General features: G+C 49.7%; 1 protein-coding gene across 1 annotated transcript in view; it reads left to right on the forward strand.

Moving 5' to 3' along the window:
• si:ch73-22o12.1 (poliovirus receptor homolog) overlaps nt 1-19,463 on the forward strand; it is a 46,301-nt gene extending 26,838 nt beyond the window's left edge. The window contains exons 2-7 of the mRNA XM_060064103.1: nt 3,200-3,309; nt 6,229-6,478; nt 7,813-8,106; nt 8,445-8,562; nt 9,585-9,733; nt 16,864-19,463. Coding sequence (XP_059920086.1) covers nt 3,200-3,309; nt 6,229-6,478; nt 7,813-8,106; nt 8,445-8,562; nt 9,585-9,733; nt 16,864-17,441 — 1,499 coding nt within the window. The 3' untranslated portion in view covers nt 17,442-19,463. The remainder of the gene's footprint in view (nt 1-3,199; nt 3,310-6,228; nt 6,479-7,812; nt 8,107-8,444; nt 8,563-9,584; nt 9,734-16,863) is intronic.
• The last annotated feature ends 1,156 nt before the right edge of the window (nt 19,464-20,619 follow it).

Genomic DNA, 20,619 nt, shown 5'->3' on the forward strand with positions numbered 1-20,619 from the left:
CTTGGTCTTTATTTTCTATCATCAGTTTTGTTAGAACTCACTCTGGACGCTACTTTTGTTTTCCTTTTCCCCCCCGTCTCTATGAGCCTTCATTTAGCGCTGCCTCTCCTCTGATGGACTGGCTTCCTTCCTACTTCTCCTTCCCTCGGCAGCTCCTCTCCTTCGCACCCCTGGCTCTCTTTCTCTTCTTCCTCTAATTCTCTATTCCTGGCGCAGACCACATTCACACCCTTTCATCCCCCTCTTCCCAGCACACCCTCCCCCCACCCCCGCCGCCCTGTATCTCTTTTGGCATTCGTCGTCTGTCCCTCCTCTCTTTCTCTCCTCCTTTCATCCCGTCATCCTCCTCCTGCCACACCTCCTCTATCCCTCCCTTCCTCTCCGATTCGTCTTCCTCCCCCCCCTCTGGAATGCTGAGGAATATGAAAATGTCAGTGTGACCAGGCAGGGGATCACAGGGAACCGTTAATATGGCAAGCCTGTCGTGTGCACGTGTGTGTTTGTGACACGTGTGTGTGTGTGTGTGTGGGTGTGTTTGTATGTGTGTGTGCACGTGTGTGTTTGTGTATGATGCATGTGTGTGTGTGTGTGTGTGTGTGCGGCGCGTGTGGGAGTTAAATACATAACGATGGGTGACAGTACGGTGACATTTGATTTACATTGATGTGCTACTTTGGGATGCCAGTGTGTGTGTGCGTGTTTGTGCGCTGCTGGTGTGTGTCACCTGCGGGCAGTGGAGCTGCCGTAAAGTAGAGCAGCTGTGACACATTGCTACTGTTCGCGTCGTCTTTTCCCCCCTCGTTTATCCTTTTCTTCTCTGCTCACTTGGATCCCTGAGCCGCCTCCTCTTCTTGTGAGGCTGCTACCTCCCTGGATGCTGCCCATCTCTTTTGTTCCCTGGGCTCCCTGCGTTTCAATATGGCCATAGCTCACTAAATATTTATACTGACAATTACTACTTCAAATGCACCCCCCCCCCCCCCTCCCCTCATCGCCGGCCTGAACTCACTGTGCAGTCCTTGAGGGCTTCGGGTCCCGTCACACACAAATGGTGCGTGCGTGCGTGCTTGCGTCTTTCTCGGTGTGTGCCTAATATTCATTTCCCCGGGGCTGTGTAGTCTCATAAGGCCGCTCCGTCTCTCATCTCGGCTAAGACGAGACTTGACCCGGGTTGCCTCTTCTCTTATTGCATCTGAATGACGGACAGCAGTCGTGGCGCTCCTCCCTAACCCACGCACACGCACACGCACATGCACACGCACACACACATGCACACGCACACGCACACGCACACGCACACGCACACACCCCTCACCTCCCCTGTTCGTGCGGCTGCCACACAGGCGAGGCTCAGCATCTTATGGGGGACGGAACCCCGACAGGACGCGTCGATACTGTCGTGCGTAATTACCTGTGCCGCGTGAGCTTGTCTTAATCCATAGCGACCAATTACGGCCAATGAAGCTGAGGATGGCGTCTCCTCTTTCCTCTCCTCGCTGCACGTGCACGGCGGAGCAGGCTCGCGCCAGAGGCCCCGAGCTCATCTGCAGTTAGCCGGGGTGGGAGAGGAGGATTGTAGTGCGGGGATCCAATAAACACCCTGGACACTTCAGAGATCACAGGACGACAGTAGCAGAGGATAGGAACACAAATTGTGTGTGTGTGTGTGTGTGTGTGCGTGCTCTCCGCTCAAGTAAGGCTCAGTGCTGGCTCCCAGGGACTGCTCAGCGACCGGCGGTTCCTCTGTGGCTACAAGGAGGTTGTTTGGTGCTTGTAAATTGGGCCAGCCTGCCGAGAGCTGGTGTTATTCTAGGAAAGTGTCTGTTGGTATTTTTTTTTTTTTTGGTTTTTTCACAGTATTGCTCGCTTAGTGGCTCTCCCTCGTTTCCTCCCGTAACCGTTTGCATGTTTCTGTCTATATATTGATTCCTCACCAACCCCCAAGGAAGGGGTGGTTATTGCTGCCACGGTGACAAGTAGACGATTGACCTTTTCGTGTGTGTGTGTGTGTGTGTAATTCTACGTCCTGATCGTAACAGTGTTTGAGTCAGAGTATTAGTAAGTAGACACAGGCCAGTTCCTCTATATTTTGTGTGACCCATACACAGCAAGGAATTTAAATGTTGGGCGTCTCCAGATATAATCCAGTCCTAAGTTAAAGCAGGGCTGATTTGCTGACATTCATTATTGCACACTCACTCACACAGGCAATTCCAATTTTTTTTTTCATTACGTACACTCTAACATTCTATCAATCTTCTATCTCTCCAATCTACCTCTGTTCCTCTCACATGCTCACTTTAACGTTTTTTGCCTAAACACCAGGAGACGACACTCTGGGACTCGCAAACGTGCAGAAGGAAAAACATATTTATTTAGAGTCTACTCTATGCTAGCTGGTGTTTTCACACAGGAATGCGTTCGAGCAAATGGCAGGCTACGGGAAGGCATAGCCCATCTCAATGATTTATGACCAATGTGCTCCAGTGCTGGCTTTCCTCTCCCCTTTCCTGGTGCACGCACACACGCACACAGAGTCATGGACATATACCAGACTCCTGTAGGGTTGGCCTACTTGCTCTACAGAAAGCCAGCTACGCTCTGTTGTACCAGACGCCTTCACACACGACCTCATTAATCACTGGGAGGCCCAATCACAACACACCTCTGCCTAAATTCCCCCGCCCCTTTCCCTAAGAAACCAATCCAACCTAAAGGATCAAACACTGGTGCCTCATCTATCTATATATGACTTACCTCATCATGACACACATTTGTCTGTGTAGTCTTAAGAAGGAATTGCGTCATGTTGAGGAATTTAGTTTCTGTATTGCTGGCCTATATAGACAAGATCAAATATGAATGTTTTTTATCAAAACCGCTTTGATATCTTTATAAACGATCATGATAATAATATTTCATCATAACGTGGATATATTGACGCATATGGTAAAGGCAAATAATAGAACAGATAGAACAGTCTGGTTAGTTCAGAAAAGGATATCACTTTACTGTAATGCAACCTTAAAACTTGGGAAAGAAATGTGTCTCTGTGTGTGTGTGTTGTTATTTTCTTCCCCCTGCACCAGGTTCCATTTGCTGCCTGCACATTTTTGCATCTTTCAAATTTGTTCAGGGGGTGGAGCCAGGTATGGTTTACTCTAGTCCTCCTCTAACCCCTCTCCTCCTTGTCCTGCAGGCGGGCTGGGCCAGCGGGTGAAGGTGGAGACGGAGGTCCTGTCCTACCCAGGCCAGACGGTGAACCTGCGCTGTTCCTTCAATGACCCCTCCGGCATCCAGCTAACTCAGGTTAGGCACAAACACGCAGATGCAGATGCATACACACATGCGCATACTAAAGCACGCAGGGTGGCATGCATACATATAAGAACACACGTATGCACACACATGCATGTGCACACACACCTTCCAGTGTTTCCCGCAGGATTTTTTTCAGCAGCGGTGGTGTGGCTCCCTGATCCCTGTAGGGGGGTCCGGGGGCATGCCCCCCCAGCCGAAATTTTTTTGTACCCTTTACATTGGAATGCATGAATCTGGTGCACTTTGAGAGGAGAATATGCACTTAAATCCTATTCAAACAGTCCTGTGTATTACTGTAGATGGGATTATTGGTGTTGTAACTTTGCCTTTTGTGTCTTCATTTACAGATTTTTATATTTTTGTATAGTAATATTTAAACAAAAAATGCCACAACGCAAATATAATTTGCACAATTTATTTACAGATTTTTGCCTAATGCTTAAACACTAAACATGGTTGCTATGCCCAAAGCATAACTGTTTTTTACATAAGAGACTTTGTTCAAAAATGAAATCTCCTGCAACAATGGGCCAAACACATCTTTTTAAATTATAAACCTAACTAAAATTTGAAAAGAACACAGACTCACACACATAAATAAAGCTAATTGAATACCAATCAGTGTGAGCCTTAGCACTACAAATAGACCTCAGGTGAGCTCAGCTCCTTTGTGAGACAGTGAGAGTCAGGGGAAGAGGACAAGAGAGCGATGATAAGCTTGTTATTTCTTAAAACACTTCTTCTTAGTCTTGGGAGTCAAAAAGTGATGAGAAAATTATAAAATAAATATAAGTCATACATAATAGAAACTATTCATGATCTTTTAAGAAGTCCTTAGGTTTTTTCCCTGCATTTATGCTAATGACCACATGCTTACAGGCGATTAGCATAAATCCCTAACTAAAATACGCGATGAAAACGGATTTTATATGGCAATAAAGAACAACATCGGATCTAACAGTATGGATTCATTTTTCAAAGTTCCCAAAAATACCTAGGCTATAAATTCCTGACTGGATATAAGCTCCTGTAAAGGCTATGAGTGATCCCAAAAAGAGCGACAACACGCACACACACACATAGGCCTACACACACACACACACACACACACACAATACTAGAGGAAAAACGGCACGGAGGTTGCGGTTTATAGATACAATAAAATGAATGAGGCTCAGAGGGTTTTTAACACTGGTGGTCATGTAGCGACACATTTTAGCAACTTACTTTCTCTCTCTCTCTCTCTCTCTGTCTGCCTCTCTCTCTCTCTGTCTGTCTCTCTCTTTCCTTCTTTCTTCGATCTTCCGCTTCACTCGCTACTGCTAGAATCAATGTAACTTTGCAACCGTGTAGGGTAGCCTACTGCCAACAACTGCCACACTCGCTGTGTATTTTTCTTCTTAGATGTTGGTTACGTGACGATGTGCCGCGTGCTGCGCAATTGACGTTACGCGCTGTACATTTTCTAAAAGGAGCTACGTAAAAAAAAAAAATTAGGAGAAGGATTTTTATTGCAGCGGCGGAGAAAATTCAGCAGCGGCGCGTCAACACTGCCTTCATATCCGGTCACACACACACACACACACACACACACACACACACACACACACACACACACACACACACACACACACACACACACACACACACACACACACACACACACACACACACACACACACACACACACACACACACACACACACACATGCATATAAAGACACATGCATATACAGACACACTCAGACAGGCATGCATAAATATTCACACAAACACAGGCATGCTTACAGACACACACACACGCGCGCGCGCGCACACAGGCATGCATCTACAGACAAACACACACAGGCATACATATTCAGACAGACACAGAGCTGGTTTGTACACTGTTACTTATTGTAACAGTGTACAAAATGGAAGAATAAAAGAACACATTTCATGCCTAAATGGCGTCGCCATGTGCTGACTCAAAGTAGCTCAATCTGTCAGAACAGCCCCAGCCACAATGGCTTCTCGCCCAATAGGAAATCATTACAGAACCATCCTGAAATCAAACGCCACGATGAACTTATGGATCGGAGGCTTCTGAATTGGCTTGTATTTATTATTTTGTACGATGCATTCCAAAAATATAGTCAATGTGGTAATTATCCAGATGTTTTTTTCCAGGGACTCAGGGGACCATACTCAAGCACTACTCTTTTTCGTTGAGCAGACACGTACAATAAAAAAGAAAATCCATTCATTACTTTTGGTTGCATTTAACATAATTTCATCCGTGCACTAAATCACATGTGGTTTGGCACATTTAGACTAAATGGCTCATTTCAGTTCACAAACCATGATGCCAAACATCTTGTTTTGGAGTGGGTGCTTCATATGACAGATGTCGGTTACACAGTTAACTGCTGCAGGTTTTAACTTTAAGGAGGGCAAAGTTATCTACCTAGCAACTGCCAGTGTGCCCTTTGTTGTGACCAATCATAAATGACGTTGTAATTTGTGTAATATGTTAACATCTTGATTATATTGTCACAGCATGCTTAGAGGATTATGTAAAAAAGAGTGAAATAATACATATGTCTGTGAACAAGTTCCTTCAATCCCTTAGATTTATATATAAGAAAACCGGTATGTTCTCACAAATGGGAAATTAATATTTCATGTTTTCACATCCAACTTTTTAATGAATTATTCAGTTCTAATTGACAATATCGTGATTTGCCAACATAAAGAAATCCTGTTAATCTCCCTCTGGTCATCGTATGTATAAATTGCTCCCAAATCGACCGGGCTCTGCAATTTCACCCTTAAACCGAAATCCCCCTAATGGCTTAATTTGTCCTAGAGATCGATGGCTCGGCCCCCCCTCAAACTCTGCCCCCCCTACCTTCAACCTCCCCCCAGGTGACTTGGATCTACGAGCCTGTTGAGGGCGAGAGGGTCAACATCGCCGTCTACCACCCCAACTTCGGCGCCCACTTCCCGGAGACGCCGCAGAAGGGGCGGGTCACCTTCGTCACCAACCCCCCCTCCCTGCCCAACCCCTCCATCCAGATCAGCGACGTGAAGATGAGCGACGAGGGGAAGTACATCTGCGAGTTCGCCACCTACCCCAGTGGCAACGAGCTGGGCACCACCTCCCTCATCATGCTAGGTAGGGGTGTGTGTGTGTGTGTGTGTGTGTGTGTGTGTGTGTGTGTGTATTTGTCCAAGCTAATGGAAAGGTTGATTTTGGCGTGCGACCGTGCGTGCGTGCGCATTAGTCTAAGCTCAAGGGACTGTGTTTGCGCATATATATGTAAATGTAAAAAAATGGCCTGCCCTAGCTTCCCCCCATTCCCCCTGGAATGGCTGACGGGTTAAAAGCACCTCCGGTCAGGTCTTAATTGATGTTATAAGTGGTAGTGTCAGATCAATTGGGTTCTTGTTAATGCAATAGATTCATGGCTCTAACCTTGGCCCATCACCAGTGGTGGTGATGACCATTCTGCTCCCCCTCTCCTCCACCAACCGTCCCTATCAACATTCCCTTCATGTCTCTCTCCCTCTCCTTCTGTGTCCCTGTCTCTTTCTAACCCTCTGTCTCTCTCTTTCCTGGTCTCTCTCTCTCTATCCCTCAACCTCTGTCTCTCTTCCTGCTTTGCCCCTGCTTCTCCTCTCTCCCTTGCCCAACTCTCTCCCTGGATCCCCACGTCCTGCCTCCCCTCCCTCCCTCCGCCCTCCCTCCTTTATCTCTCCCCCTGGCTTCCCTTCCCTCAGGCAGGGTATTGATCTAGCTGCTTGTCATGTCCACTGTCAGCCCCTGTCCTCCCTGCTCTCCTCTGATCTTACACAAGAGTACTGAGGGGAAGATTGTGTATGGCTTGCTCGGGGTGGGGAGAGTACACACACACACACACACACACACACACACACACACACACACACACACACACACACACACACACACACACACACACACACACACACACACACACACACACACACACACACACACACACCCCTCTCTACGGACGAAAACCCAAGTAAAATCAAACACCAGTACAAACGTACCGAAAGGTGTGTATGTCTACAGGTGTGCATGTCTGTCATGGCGTGTGTGATGGGGGTAGGCGTAGGGCATTATATAATGATTTAGGGTTCTGAATTTGGGTGATGCACAGGGCCAGTGGTGGCGATTGTTAATCAATGATGGCAATGGGAGGGAGAGAGCGAAGGGAGATTTAGAGCGTCAGTGTGTTTGCTCTGGACCAGCAGTCGTAATTGTTTATCAATGTTGGCTCTGAAGAGGAGAGCCGGAGACTTGTGGATAAGGAGAGCGGGGTGCGGGGCCTGTATTAGTCAGAGGAGGGTTTCAATGTGTCTTTGACTGGACTGCTTTATGGATAATCATCCACTTATCTTTTCTTTGGTATTTTTTTAACCCTTTTCTGTACTGCTACCGGCTTTGTTTGTCTGACTCTCTCTGTCTCGTGCTCTCTCTAACAGCCAAGCCTAAGAACACGGCGGAAGCGGTGACGGCGGTCGCCGGCACCAAGCCTGCCGTGGTGGCCCGGTGCCAGTCTGCAAACGGCCGCCCGGAGGCCCTCATCTCCTGGGTGACCACCGCCAACGGCAACGCCTCCACGGTGCCCAAAACAGGCGCTGACAACATGGTGACGGTGGTCAGCGAGTACCTCCTGGTTCCCACCGCCGCCGACAACGGCAAAGACATCAGCTGCGTGGTGACGCACCGCACGCTGACCAAGCCCGAGAGCTTCCCCATGAAGCTGGCTGTGGAATGTGAGTCCGCCCACGCAGGGATCCGACGACACGCTGCGTCCGCCGTCCGCACTCAGGCCACCTGCAGTAGAGGGCCCAACACCCACCTGCTGCTTGATCATATGCAGGGATAAGAAATCCACTGAGGGGCTTCCCATAAAAGCCTCTGCTGAAAGAGTAGAAGTAGTACATTTGAAAAACTTAACTAGTCACACGCACATACACGCACTCACATTCATGCTACAGAATTCCCAGTGTAGAATAATTTATAATGAATCCCTCCCCTATTGGTCAGTCTGCCGTAACCCATTGTTTGCATTGGCTCACCTCTGCCTTCTGCTGTCGGCTCCTCTCTCCAGACCCGCCTAAGGTGACCATCATTGGCTATGACAACAACTGGTACGTCGGTCGCACCAACGTGGAGCTCACCTGCCAGGCCAACGGCAACCCCCACCCCACCACGGTCAAATGGAGGATGTAAGTGTTACCCCCTTCTTCTTCTACTTAAGAAGGAGGCCTGCTTCCCCCTGCTCATTGTGTTCTTCCCTCATTCCCGTCACACACTGGCTTATCGTTCCATCCCTAGATGTTCATTAGTGACTACAGCGGTCGGAGTTGCGCTGGTCACCACGCTAGCCCTATCCGCTGATTGAGTGAGTGAGGGAGAGGGGGCGAGAGAGAGCGAGATCATTTCTCCTATTGTTCTGGGTGACTTTTGATTCAACCCCCGCACAATGGGGAAACACAATGTAACCGCCGTTTCCTCACTCCCCATTTACTGCTATGAGCGTAACTGACAAAATAGGAGAATAGCCAAGTTTGAAACTTTTAACGGCCGAGATGAGATTCTGGGCTAAAGCCAATCATTTAGATGCGTCTTCTGTCCTCATTGTGTTTCCTCTCCCTTTTTGCCCGTGTGTTATTGGATTGATGGTGTGTTATCCCAAGAGAGTAAATGGCTTGTGTTCTGGATTAGTGGACTTTAGCACAGCACAATCCACAGCATTTTTGTGGGCTGAGGCAAAGTCATTCCCAATGGAGAATAAAAAAACTAAAGTCTGCTTTGTCCCCTCAAGGCCTTTTATTGTAGTTTGAGAGATGTGTTCGTTTCCGTTTTGTTTATTTCACTATTTATTTTCATTGTTGCTTTCCATCTGTTTCGGTTTTTATTTCCATCTGGTCCACTTTTTTGTTCTTCATAATAGCCAGTTTTGAACCGCTTTTGTTCTTTTGCTTTCTTTAATGTGATTTTCTTAGCTTTCTCTTTGTTGCTCATTAGCTTTCGCTTTCTGTTCCTGCCTTTTTCATTTGGTTTCCCTGTTTGTATTTTGCTTTTGCATTCTGTTCTTTTCTCTCTTCATTCATTGTCTTTGTCGTCTCTTTGGCTGAGCGAGAGAGGGGATCTAACCCTCTTCTCTCCAGCCCTCCGTCTCTCTCCCTCTCTCTCTCTCTCACTCTCTCGCCCCTCTTTTGATCCCTGTGCCCTTGTGCCACTGCAGCCTGACGGGAGAGATGCCCGACACAGTGGTCCTCAAGGAGCACAAGCTCACCGTGCTGAAGGTGGACGAGGCCGTCAACACCACCTTCATCTGCGAGGTCAAAAACCGCCTGGGCACGGGCAAGGAGCAGGTCACCGCCCTGGTCAGAGGTGGGTCACTGCCCCCCTCCTCCCCTCCCCTCCCCATACACACACTCCCCCACAAACACTCTCACGCAGTTGTACTGTACAACTGCGTGAGAGTGTTTGTGAGGGAGTGTGTGTCAGTGTGCCAGGGTTATCTGTACAGTACAGATAACCCTGGCCGTGGCTCGTGTTGAACAGACACACACCGCACAATGCTTAAACTCCTAACGCACATGCTGATACAAACATTCAGGTACACTTGGGGTGCTGTGTCTTACCCAGAGCGCTTCCCTGGTTAATCGAAGGAATACAAGCGCTCCATATCATTTGCACTGCACCTAAGTGTGATTCATCCCATGCATAGTTCATCACACACACTGATGCTCGTCAATCATTCCGAAGGTGCAATCCTCTGTACCTGCGTGCGCACACAATTAATTCATGGGTCTGTAGTGTAGGGTTAGTGGGTTCAGCTGCTCTGTCCTAGGTGACATTCTATTTTCCGGTTGCGTTTGATGAAAGCATGTACTCTGGCACCTTTTTACCATGCACTCAATCAATCTATTGTCAAAGTTTCCCCGCCTCACCTGTGTTCAAGGTCTGCTTATACACTCTCTACCACAGTTGCGTTTGAAAGGGGCTTTGTTGCACACTACAATAGCGGTTCACGATGGAGGCAAGTCGTAAAACAACATGCTGCATCGTAGAGGGATCTGAATCCAATCTAGCTTTCATCAAATGCTTTCATTTTACAGAAAAGTATACTCTTCTGGAAATGGCAATTAGCGAGCGCAGAAGGGAGAGGAGCCCATTGCTGGTCTCAATGTCTCTTAGACGTGTCTGCAGTTGCAGTTAATGACTTGTTTAATACTTGATGATATTGTTGACTTTGAAGAGGGTAGTGGTCTGTTGCATCGCACTCAGTTGCTGCCAAACTATCGCTCTCTCTTTCTCTTGCTCCCTCTCTCTCGTTCTTTCCCTCTCTCTTTCTCGTTCTCTCCCTCTCTCTGTGTGTGTGTGTGTGTGTGTGTGTGTGTGTGTGTGTGTGTGTTCGTGTGTTCGTGTCATTCTGGCCTGCTTCTTTTGGCCTTGAAGGATTGTACAGTGAATCCAGCCAGCCATAGAGAATGAGCGACTTCCATTGTTCTATACTTTCGTCCCCTCAGTCGCCCATTAGCCCCCCCCCCCCCCCCCCCCCCCCTCATCTTCAACCCCTCCAAGAGGCTGAGGGATTGGATCAGTCCCCGCACCTCCTCTCATACAAAATACATCCCCTTGCACTTAACCGGAAGTTATTTTCTGCTGACATTATGGGGAGAGGGTGGGGGGGGGGGGGGGGGTCTGCTGTAATGGAATGAGATGCATTTCTCCGGTGGCTTACTCTTAAGAGCCCTCCCACCTCCTCATTCGCCCCCTCGTTCACTCGTTTATTTTTTTTCATTATTTTCCTTCAATGCATTCGTGTTTCTTCTCTCTTGTCTTGTCTCTGCCTCTATATTTTTATATTTTCGAGACTCTCTCAATCTGTCTCTCGCTTCCTCCAACTCCCTGTGGTGCTGCTGTTCATGCAATGGTGTATCCCTGGGAGGCTGCTCTGTGTCTGCCACCGTCGGCGTGGCAAAGGAGAACGAGGCGAGCCCCCCGCCAGCTCCCGCTGTGTGCAACAAGCTGGAAGCGGCATGGAGGCAGGTTGAACAAGGAGCAGGGAGTCCCAGGGTTCAGCTTCTGGAGGAGAGAGTAGAGACACGTGTGGATGGATGTGTGTCGTGCGATAAATCAGAGGCAGTGTGCCATGCCCAGTCTCCCGGGGAAAGACGAAGAGGATTGCAGCGGCTGCTGATGGCAGTTAAGCCTCGCATGGGACTCTTATGGCACTCTGTCCTCCCTCATCAATATTGCCCTCTTCTTTTTTTTTTTTTTTTTCTCGATTGTGTGTGTGTGTGTGTGTGTGTGTGTGTGTGTGTGTGTGTGTGTGTGTGTGTGTGTGTGTGTGTGTGTGTGTGTGTGTGTGTGTGTGTGTGTGTGTGTGTGTGTGTGTGTGTGTGAGAGGATCAGTCTGGCTCTGCTGTTTCAGCTACTTTGTGCTTCCCTTGCTCTTATTCCCCCTGTCGTTCTCCTTATCTCTCTCTCTCCTGTCTTACTGTCTTAGTCTCTCATGTGGACGATTCATCCCTAATTCCATCATTCCCCCATTTTTCTCTGTTCTTTCTTCTGTATTTTCCCTGGTTTGCCTCTCGGCTCGTTTAGTGGGGAGCTTCAAAGACGGGGGGCCAGCAGGTGAAAAATATGGCGTTTAATTTTTCTATACTGTCTTGACGTTTACCATTTTTTAAAGTGTATTCTATAGGGAGTGAGTGAGCGATTCAGTGTGAGGAGAGGGAGGTGCGTGTTGAAAGGCAGGGATAGGGACAAAGGCAGGCAGGGAGGGAGGCAGAGGCATCGTGGACCTCCAGATGGGAACCTGTGGAGGCTAATGTGAATGTGTGTGGACAAACAGCGCTAAGGGGGGCCGACAGGCGTGAAATGGCCAGCACCTGCTCCGTGGCAGGTCCCCTGCTCCCTGGAACCAAACAGCTGCATGACACATACACACACATGCAGCGGCATATTCATACGGCCGCGTAAGCCTGCACGCATGAACACACACATACCCAAACAGGCATAATCCCTATTTAAAGGTAGCCGCGTGGGGGTAAGCGTGTTCTTTGCCCTCGGTCGCATCATTGTCTCCGGGGGGCTTGGAGGGCAACAGATAGCGCGACATGTCCTCCCCGGTCCTAGTGCTTAGTCACTCACAAATGGCCTCTGTGGCTTTCTCACGTCATGTCCATTTGTGGCATACAGAGCCTCATTTTCCCCTTATCTATTTCTGATTTCTCTGGCTGTGTCTCTCCATTGCTCTCGCACCTCTCTCAGCACACTCTCTGCTCTCTTGAGGCCGGGGATGGGCTCGGAAACCCTTCACATCGCTACTTTCTCTCTCTTCTGTCCCTCGTCCTCCTACGTCCTTGCTACCCACCTCCCTCTCTACCCTTCTCCCTTGCTGTCTTTGCCCGCCACTCTTTAACCAAAGTCACCCTCCCTTAATCACAGGTCCAATCCTTCCTTCTATACACTCTCTTCTTGTTTGCCCATCTCCCATGGTGAGCCAATAACCCTTCCAGAATAATTTCCCCACCCCGTCTGAACGGCAAGTAAGTTAATTTCCGCTGCCTGCGTTCCCCGGGAGATGTCTGTCTACTGGGTACATCTGGACAGACAGGGCTCCTGAGTTGGTGCCACACGGCCATCTCCAAATCTTATCTAAGGAGACGGTCTTCAAGGGCGCGGGCCTTGGCCTTTCTTACACCACTGGGGGGTCGATGGGGAGCTGTTTGTGTTTGTTAATGTGTGTGTGGTTGTCCGTCGATGCGTGTGTCTGTCAATGCGTGTGCATGTTGGCGTGTGTGTATCATTCCGTGTGTGTTTGTCTGCCAATGTGTGTGTCACTGCGGGTGTGTTTCTGTTTGCATCTGCCTGTCTGCCAGTGTTTGTCTCTGGCAGACGGGCTACAGAACAGATCTGATGGAGCCAAATCCCCCTTTCCAGTTCACAGCTGGCCCTCTGCCCACCCCTCATTCACACACACACACACACACACACACACACACACACACACACACACACACACACACACACACACACACACACACACACACACACACACACACACACACACACACACACACACACACACACACACACACCCCCCTAACTACTTAACATGCTGACATGGAGCACTGCTATGCTCTGCTCCGGGTACAGCCCAGCCCCAGCCACCCCTGTGTGTGCGTGTTTGTAAATGAGGCTGCAGTAGACATTCCTTCCGCTCCAACTCACTTCAATTTTATGTCACTCGGAGCGTATGGTCTTCCGTGACGTCGGGGACAGGCGGGTGGGGGGGGTGGGGGGTTGGTGCAGGTGCAGGACGTCCTTGCTCCCTATAGAGGAATATTTGTGGTGGGTTTGGATGTGTTTGGCTCGCTCTCTCCCGATGGCATGTACGGCTGGTCCATCACAGCCGCGTTGTTGGGTAGTCGTCCTCTCGGTTCCTCTTAATGGATTCTAGTGGTGCTTTGTTTGGGATGTGCCGGCCCCTGGAGTGGGTCTTGAGCGGGCCTCCGGTGGCCTTCCTCTTGTCAATCATTCAGCTTTGCCGGTGCAAAACCAAATAGTAATTAAAACCAAGAGATGTCCAGGAACGTTTCAGAGCAACGCCACCCGGGAGACATGCACACAGAAAGGGAGAGGCGAGGAGAGAGGGACAGATGGTGAGATGCAGAGGGACAGACGGACCATCAGGTACTCCAACAGCCGGGGGAGGTGATGGAGGACCGGGGAGAGAGGCGAGGCGCAGAGAGGGAGGGGGGCCACAAAGAAAGGCAGAGGGACACAGAGTTTATGGGGCATTTTAAATGAGCTTTGATGACTTTTTATTTATGGATGGGAAATGGTGATTTAATCTGGGTGTAATTCACGTTGATGCGACCACAGTGTGAACCTCGGCCCGGTCCCCCTTTGTGGGCCCCAGAGTGGTGCTCCATCAGGTACCAGCCCCCACCCCGCCTCTGCAGCGGGTCCGCCGAGCCCCCGGGGTGTTAATGCATTTCCTGTGTCTGTGTTGGCTCTGGACACGCTTGACTGTAACGTCCCTGAATAGCAGCGGTTAGCACTGCATTTAGTAGCGAGAAGTGGGGGTGGCCAGTGGGACAGGGGGGGGGGGGCGGGAAGAGAGGCAAAGATGTAGAGTGAGAGAGAGGATGACAGTGAGTGGGGGTGCGGGATGGGGAAATACAGTGAGTAAAAAGTGAAAGTGAGTTTTTATGTATTTAGATTTTATTTTTTTTTCAGGTGGTATGTTCAAAGTGAGAGTGCAGTGTTGGGAGGATGAAGTAACATCTGACAGTAATACAAAGGCAAATTGAAGCTGCGACAGAAAAAAGCGGATTTGTAGGAGAGGAGGGTAGAGGGAGAGAGCGTTGTGGAGACAGCTGGCAAAATGAAGGCGACGGAGAAGAGAGTGAATGGAAGAGAGCGGGGGGAGGGGGGAGAGTGAGGTGTAAAGTGGGAGAGACAGGTGCAGACGGAGGACCATATTCCTCCTCGACAAGAATCGGTTTTATATAGTGTAATTCTGTCTGCTCTCTGAGCACTTAGCGGGGAGGAGATTTCAAACGCCGTTGACACGTAAAGAGGAGAGCTGATGTGACACTTTTTGTAAAATGTGGGATTTGAACAGAACTGGGCCCCACTGGGGGAGCCTGGAGGCCCTGGACCCCCAGATGGAGGGGTTTGGGGGGTTTGAATCCAGCCTGAAGTTCTTCTTCTTTGCTTGATGTCTGCACCTTCAGGCTCAGTCTTTAAGTGCATGATGGACACTTTTCGTCTAGTATCCTTCAATTTTCATCTCGGTATCAAGTAAATGATACGGAGATGTGCATATCTTAACATATATTGTGCATTAAAAAGTATTCACAGTAGATCTGTTTTATATTTGTCAAGATATATTCATGTAAAAAGCATTATATTGGGTTTCTACCCTTGCATAAAACCATGCATTATATGTCCACATTCGCTGGACAATGCAAATGCAGACATATGCCTCAATTAAGCACAATTCATGATCTTCTGCTGTGTAGCGAGACAATCAGGGGAACACACAGGATTAGGAGAGAAAGGTCACCAGAAAGGGAAATTGCTAGAAAAGGGAAGCAGTGATAATTGGCGCAATCTTGCTGGTGATTTTCCAGCATGCGCTCCCTTGGGGTGCTTATGGGCCTGGATGCATCCCCTAGAACAGGAGGAAAAAACAAAACCTATTTCTGTTGAAGTACCTGACAGTCGTGTCAGGGGGAAGGAGGGAAAGCTAAGCTCGGTGTACGAACTGCATGCGGCTGACTACTCATATGGGACCCTTCCAGAACCCTGATTTAGACTCGACTTCCCCCCCCGAGAGCACACACAAACTCACACACACTCACACTCACACACAGTTCTCAAAAACATGTTGCATTGGATGCGGAGCCCTAGTTTAAGTTGTTCCTGCTTATAGTGAAACAGCCTACTTGAGAGGAGCGTCTTGCAGCAGAAGCCCTTTGGGTAAAACCAAATCGACTTAAAATGGTTCCTGTGCCACGCGTGTATGTGTGTAGTATGACAAACATCTCATCCTTTTGGTGTTCTGCACACACACTCACACACACACACACACACACACACAAACAAGCGATTGTGCGACACAAATGAGGCTGCAGCACCGAGGGGACTCGGAGTGGGGGGTGCCAATCTGTCCCCTGCTCTACATTAATGGCTTCCAGGACGAGTTGTCATTCTGCTGCCTTGCTCTGTCACTCACACTTCCCGCCGCCCTGCTCCACCCTCTTCCCTCCCTCCCTCCACCCTCTTCGTCTCTCTCCATCCATCAACCACCTTTCCCCGCATGGCCTCCACCTGCTCAGCCCCGCGGACGCCTTCACATGCACAACCAAAGGAGTGTGCACAACTGTCCATCGGCTCAGTCCGTCCGGACGCGTGTCCGTCTGTCTCGCTCTCCCCTGTGATGCCGTGTCATGTGTGTGTCTGAGTGGGAGCCTTGGACGGACCCTGGCCTTTGAAGCGAGCTACAGGGGGAAGTGTGACCTGGGAGGCAGTAATGACCGGCCTGTGGGGAACAGGGACAAGAGCAGCTCTGAGGGAGAGAGAAGGAAATGTCAGCTCAGTGCACACGGAGACACACACACGTGCAGAAACACACCCACATCAGATATAATTTGACACATGAACCCATACGTGCACGCACCAATGCTATACTTGAGTGTAATTTCACCTCCAGTGCGCTTACACCCATGGCTGAATCCAGATCAGAGCCGCACCACTGACATCACCCACCCAACCTCTCTCTCTCTTGTTCTCTCTCTCTCGCTCCTCTCTTTTGGTATCACGCTTTGATTTCATCTGGTTGTTTCTTTCACTCGGGTGTCTTTTTCTGTTTGTGTGTACATGTATCTCTATATCACTGGTCCTTTTTCTTTTTCAACCAACGTATCCACTCTTCCTCTCCACTTGCCCTCCCCCCCCCCACCCCCTCTGCCCCCATCTCTCACCCCTCCTCACAGAACCCCCAACCAACCCGTCCAATGCCGGCGTGGTAGCGGGCGTGGTGATTGGCTCCCTCCTGGTCCTTCTCCTTGTGGCGGCTCTCATCGCCGTCCTCGTCACACGCAGCCGTAAACAGCAGCAGGGTTACCGCGGCAACGGCGCCAGCGACATCAAGTCGCGCATCTTCGGCGGCAAGAAGGCCAGCAAGAACGGCACGGGGGGCGGCGGGGTGGTGAGCGGCGGCGTCGGGGGCGGCGGGGGCAACAACAACGGGCCCGTCTACATGTACAACGAGAGCGCCGCCCACCAGGGCGAGAAGAACAACCACCACCAGCCCCTCAACGTGGGGGGGGCAGCCACCGCGCCCAGCGCCCAGGACATCCTGCTGAGCAGCGAGCTGGACGAGGCAGAGAGGATGAAGTTTGACGAGTTGGAAGAGGAGGACGAGAGGTACGACCACTTTGCGGGTGGGGCCCCCATCCTGCAGCTCCGCCCACCGCAGGAGCCAGAGGACATGATTGGCGGTTACCTGGACGACGACATGGAGTCCCAGCGAGACGGCTCGGTGATCTCCCGGACTGCAGTTTACGTCTAGCGGAGGACGCGGGCCAGGGAAGAGATGGGGGGAGGGAGGGATGGAGTGAGGGAAAGGATGGAGGATCCTCCCTGGGGATTTTCGAGTCTTAAACATGTTTGACGAAGAAGCAAAGAAAACCACTTTTATTTTTGAAAAATAGTTTATCAAAGCGCAGCCCCAGAATGGACTGAGTGAGCCAGCGTCAGAGCAGTCGATTATTTCTTAAAGGGGAGTCTGGAAAGCTTTGACGACACCGCCTCAGTACAGCAAATGGAGTTGGGAGCACATTCCAAATAGTAAAAGAAAAAAAGGATAATAAAAAAACACTAAAACAGATATTTCTCGCACCCTGGGCCCCGAAGCCTCTGCTCATCTACCATTAGGACTCGGACCTTGACAAGGACTCTGAATAAAGCAACACAGAGGAACCTGTCTGTGTGGGTGAAAGGATAAATGCCTCCTTATCCAACCCTGGGCAGACATGTCTCTCCGAGTTCAATCCTGTTTTCGGCCCGACTTAAGAATAGTGTAATCAAGGAAAAGTCAAACTGCCCAATCGTTTGTTGTTTTTCCTTTACCTGCAATTCCAAGTTTACCTTCTTTGTTTCCTTGGGTTATATGTTGTGCTGTTGCAAATAGTGGTTATCCTGTGTGTGTGTGTGTGTGTGTGGGTGCGGGGGGGGGGGGGGGGGGGAATACATTGTGTACACTTCAAACAATAGAACACATCTTGTGGTTTAGGGAGGTGAAATTATGCTAGCTCTCTGTTTAATTCATTCACTTTTACTCTCTTTAGCAAAGGTCTCCCTCGCTTCAATGTAGAGTGTGTCTCCAGTAGGCTACTGCTGCTGAACACATACATGCATGCTGCTGGCAGCCCGGACCCACAGCGGCCCTAAGAACGGCAGGTTGGGCGAGTTTGGAGTTTAAATTAGGTTGTCAACAACATGTTTGGCACGCATGCTAACTAAACAGTGGCTGAAGGGGCTGGAGGTGCTACCGTGGGTGGGGGGAGGGAAACAAACGCTTAGCAGGACCGATGCTAGTGGGTGACGGTTGGACGGAGAGGAGAAGGAGAAAGGGAACGCTCCTCCTTTCCTGCTGTCCTCCTCGTCCCCTCTCCTGACAGGGGGGGGCCGGGTTGTTAATGAGCCATGACGTGGCCCGCTTAGACGGGGACCAACAGATTGCCACCGCTTATCGTTTATGACGCTGCGATTCCACCGCCCCCTCCCACTCACTTCCTCCCCTCCCCACTTTTTCTCTCTCCTCTCTCTCTTCATCCCCCTCTCGTACTGTTTATGGGGGATGTGGTGATTTATCCCGGGTAGTGAAGAGGTCAGGGCCACGGAGGGCAGAGGAAGTGTATTTCACTGCTCCCAATGTGTCAAAAGCGCCGCTTACGCCACTCAGCCCCAGCCTTCCCCATCAAGCCAGGCCTGACTAATCCACCCAGTCTTGCAATCCGCGTGCCATTGCAGATAACCGTCTGTGTTTTTGTCCGCACTCAATTGCCGCAGCCTCTCTCCGTACTTTAGTAAATGAGCCCCCCCCCCCCCCCCGTGCACGCGCCCCCTTCTCGGCAGAGCGCTTGTGTTGGGTTGAATAGACCTCTAATCGGATAATGTCATATTTCCGTCCATTAGTGGATGGTTTTTAACATAGCAAATTGATCGGTGGAAGTCAAAGGTTGCGTCCACAGCGCGGCCCGGGGAGTCGTTTAGCTGGCGGCTGCGAGTGCTGGAACGGCCTTTTATGACGGAGCCGCTCGGCTGATGGTCTCCTAACTGTGCATTAGCTGCTAACGAGCCACCGGGGGGCCATTGGCGTCTGACAGCACCCATGACGAGTGTTCACGGACTGGTTACCTGGTGTGTGCGGCAATACGATTATCAATGATATCCAAAGCACGTTTGGTTCGTTACAATTTGTAAGGGCCCGTTCTGATCTTCCGCCCAAGAGGATGTTATGATAGACGCAAATGCACAACAGAATCATGACCTGTGCTGTTATTCTCATTTCAGTGACGGTTAACTCTTGTGAGGGGAAAAAGGGAGAAAAATAGAGTTTTAGAGGACATTACACAACCTATAACCATCCCACACCACACACCTGTGAGCCTGATTGATTTATAGTGTAATGGGCCTTCAAAACAACCCTGGATCCATTCTCTGAACACGAATGGCTCCCACAACCACTGTTAAATATACTGCTTATTTTTGCACTTGTGTATCAAAACCACGTGCTCTTAAAAAAAAATGACAAAATAAGATGAAACAAGGAGCGTGGTGGGAAGAAAAGGGAAGGGGTTTGGTATGTGTTGTGGAGGATGCATACAGTACAAGAGACATTTTGTATGTACATTGTGGTGTGTGAGGTATCTGTATACTCTATATGTGAGGATCTTTATTTTTCTTGTGAAAATGTGTATATTTATCAAGAGGTAAATACCAGATCAATTGAGTCAGTGTTGTGGAACCAGCGCGTTGCCTGGCCTGAGTCCCAGGTCTGGGAGAGGGAGGGAGGGAGGGAGGGAGAGGGAGGGGACTCGGAATGTAATTTATAATCAAGTCCAACACCTGGGGAATGCTGAAAGCCTTGCTCGATACAGAACTAAATCTGTTTTGCAGACTTGTCGCCTACCACTCAATATGTTGTTAAATACATTTTAAGTTGGTTCAAATCCCCCGACTCCCATGCCATGGACTAGGTGTGCCTGCAAATCACACCCCCCTTCATATCCTCAGCCCTTTATAGACCCCCCCCCGTACCACCCTCCCACTATCCCTACCTCCTCGCAATTGTGTGGCTCTTAATATCTGACAAACATACAAAAACTTCTAAAACCCAACATTGGATAGACTGTGAAATGCAGAGTCTGTAATTTGTGCTCTCTGTGTGTGTGCGTCTGCATGTGTGGGAGAGACTAAGATGCTTTCAAGCTCTGGGACGTCTCAACACCGCTGCAGTGGTGGAGGAAGAGGAAGGGTATGAAGGAGGGAGGGAGGGAGTGGTGGTGTGAGAGGGGCTATCCACATCTGCTTCCTTTGGTCACTGTGGAGAAATGTCTGCACCACAACTCGCAACACAAAAGACAGGACATTGACACATGCATGAACACATAAGGCTGGGGAATTTTTTTGCCCCCACCCACACACACATACAGGGTCACACACACACACACACACACACACAC

This window comes from Gadus macrocephalus, chromosome 11 (assembly GCF_031168955.1).
Source record: "Gadus macrocephalus chromosome 11, ASM3116895v1".
NCBI lineage: Eukaryota > Metazoa > Chordata > Actinopteri > Gadiformes > Gadidae > Gadus > Gadus macrocephalus.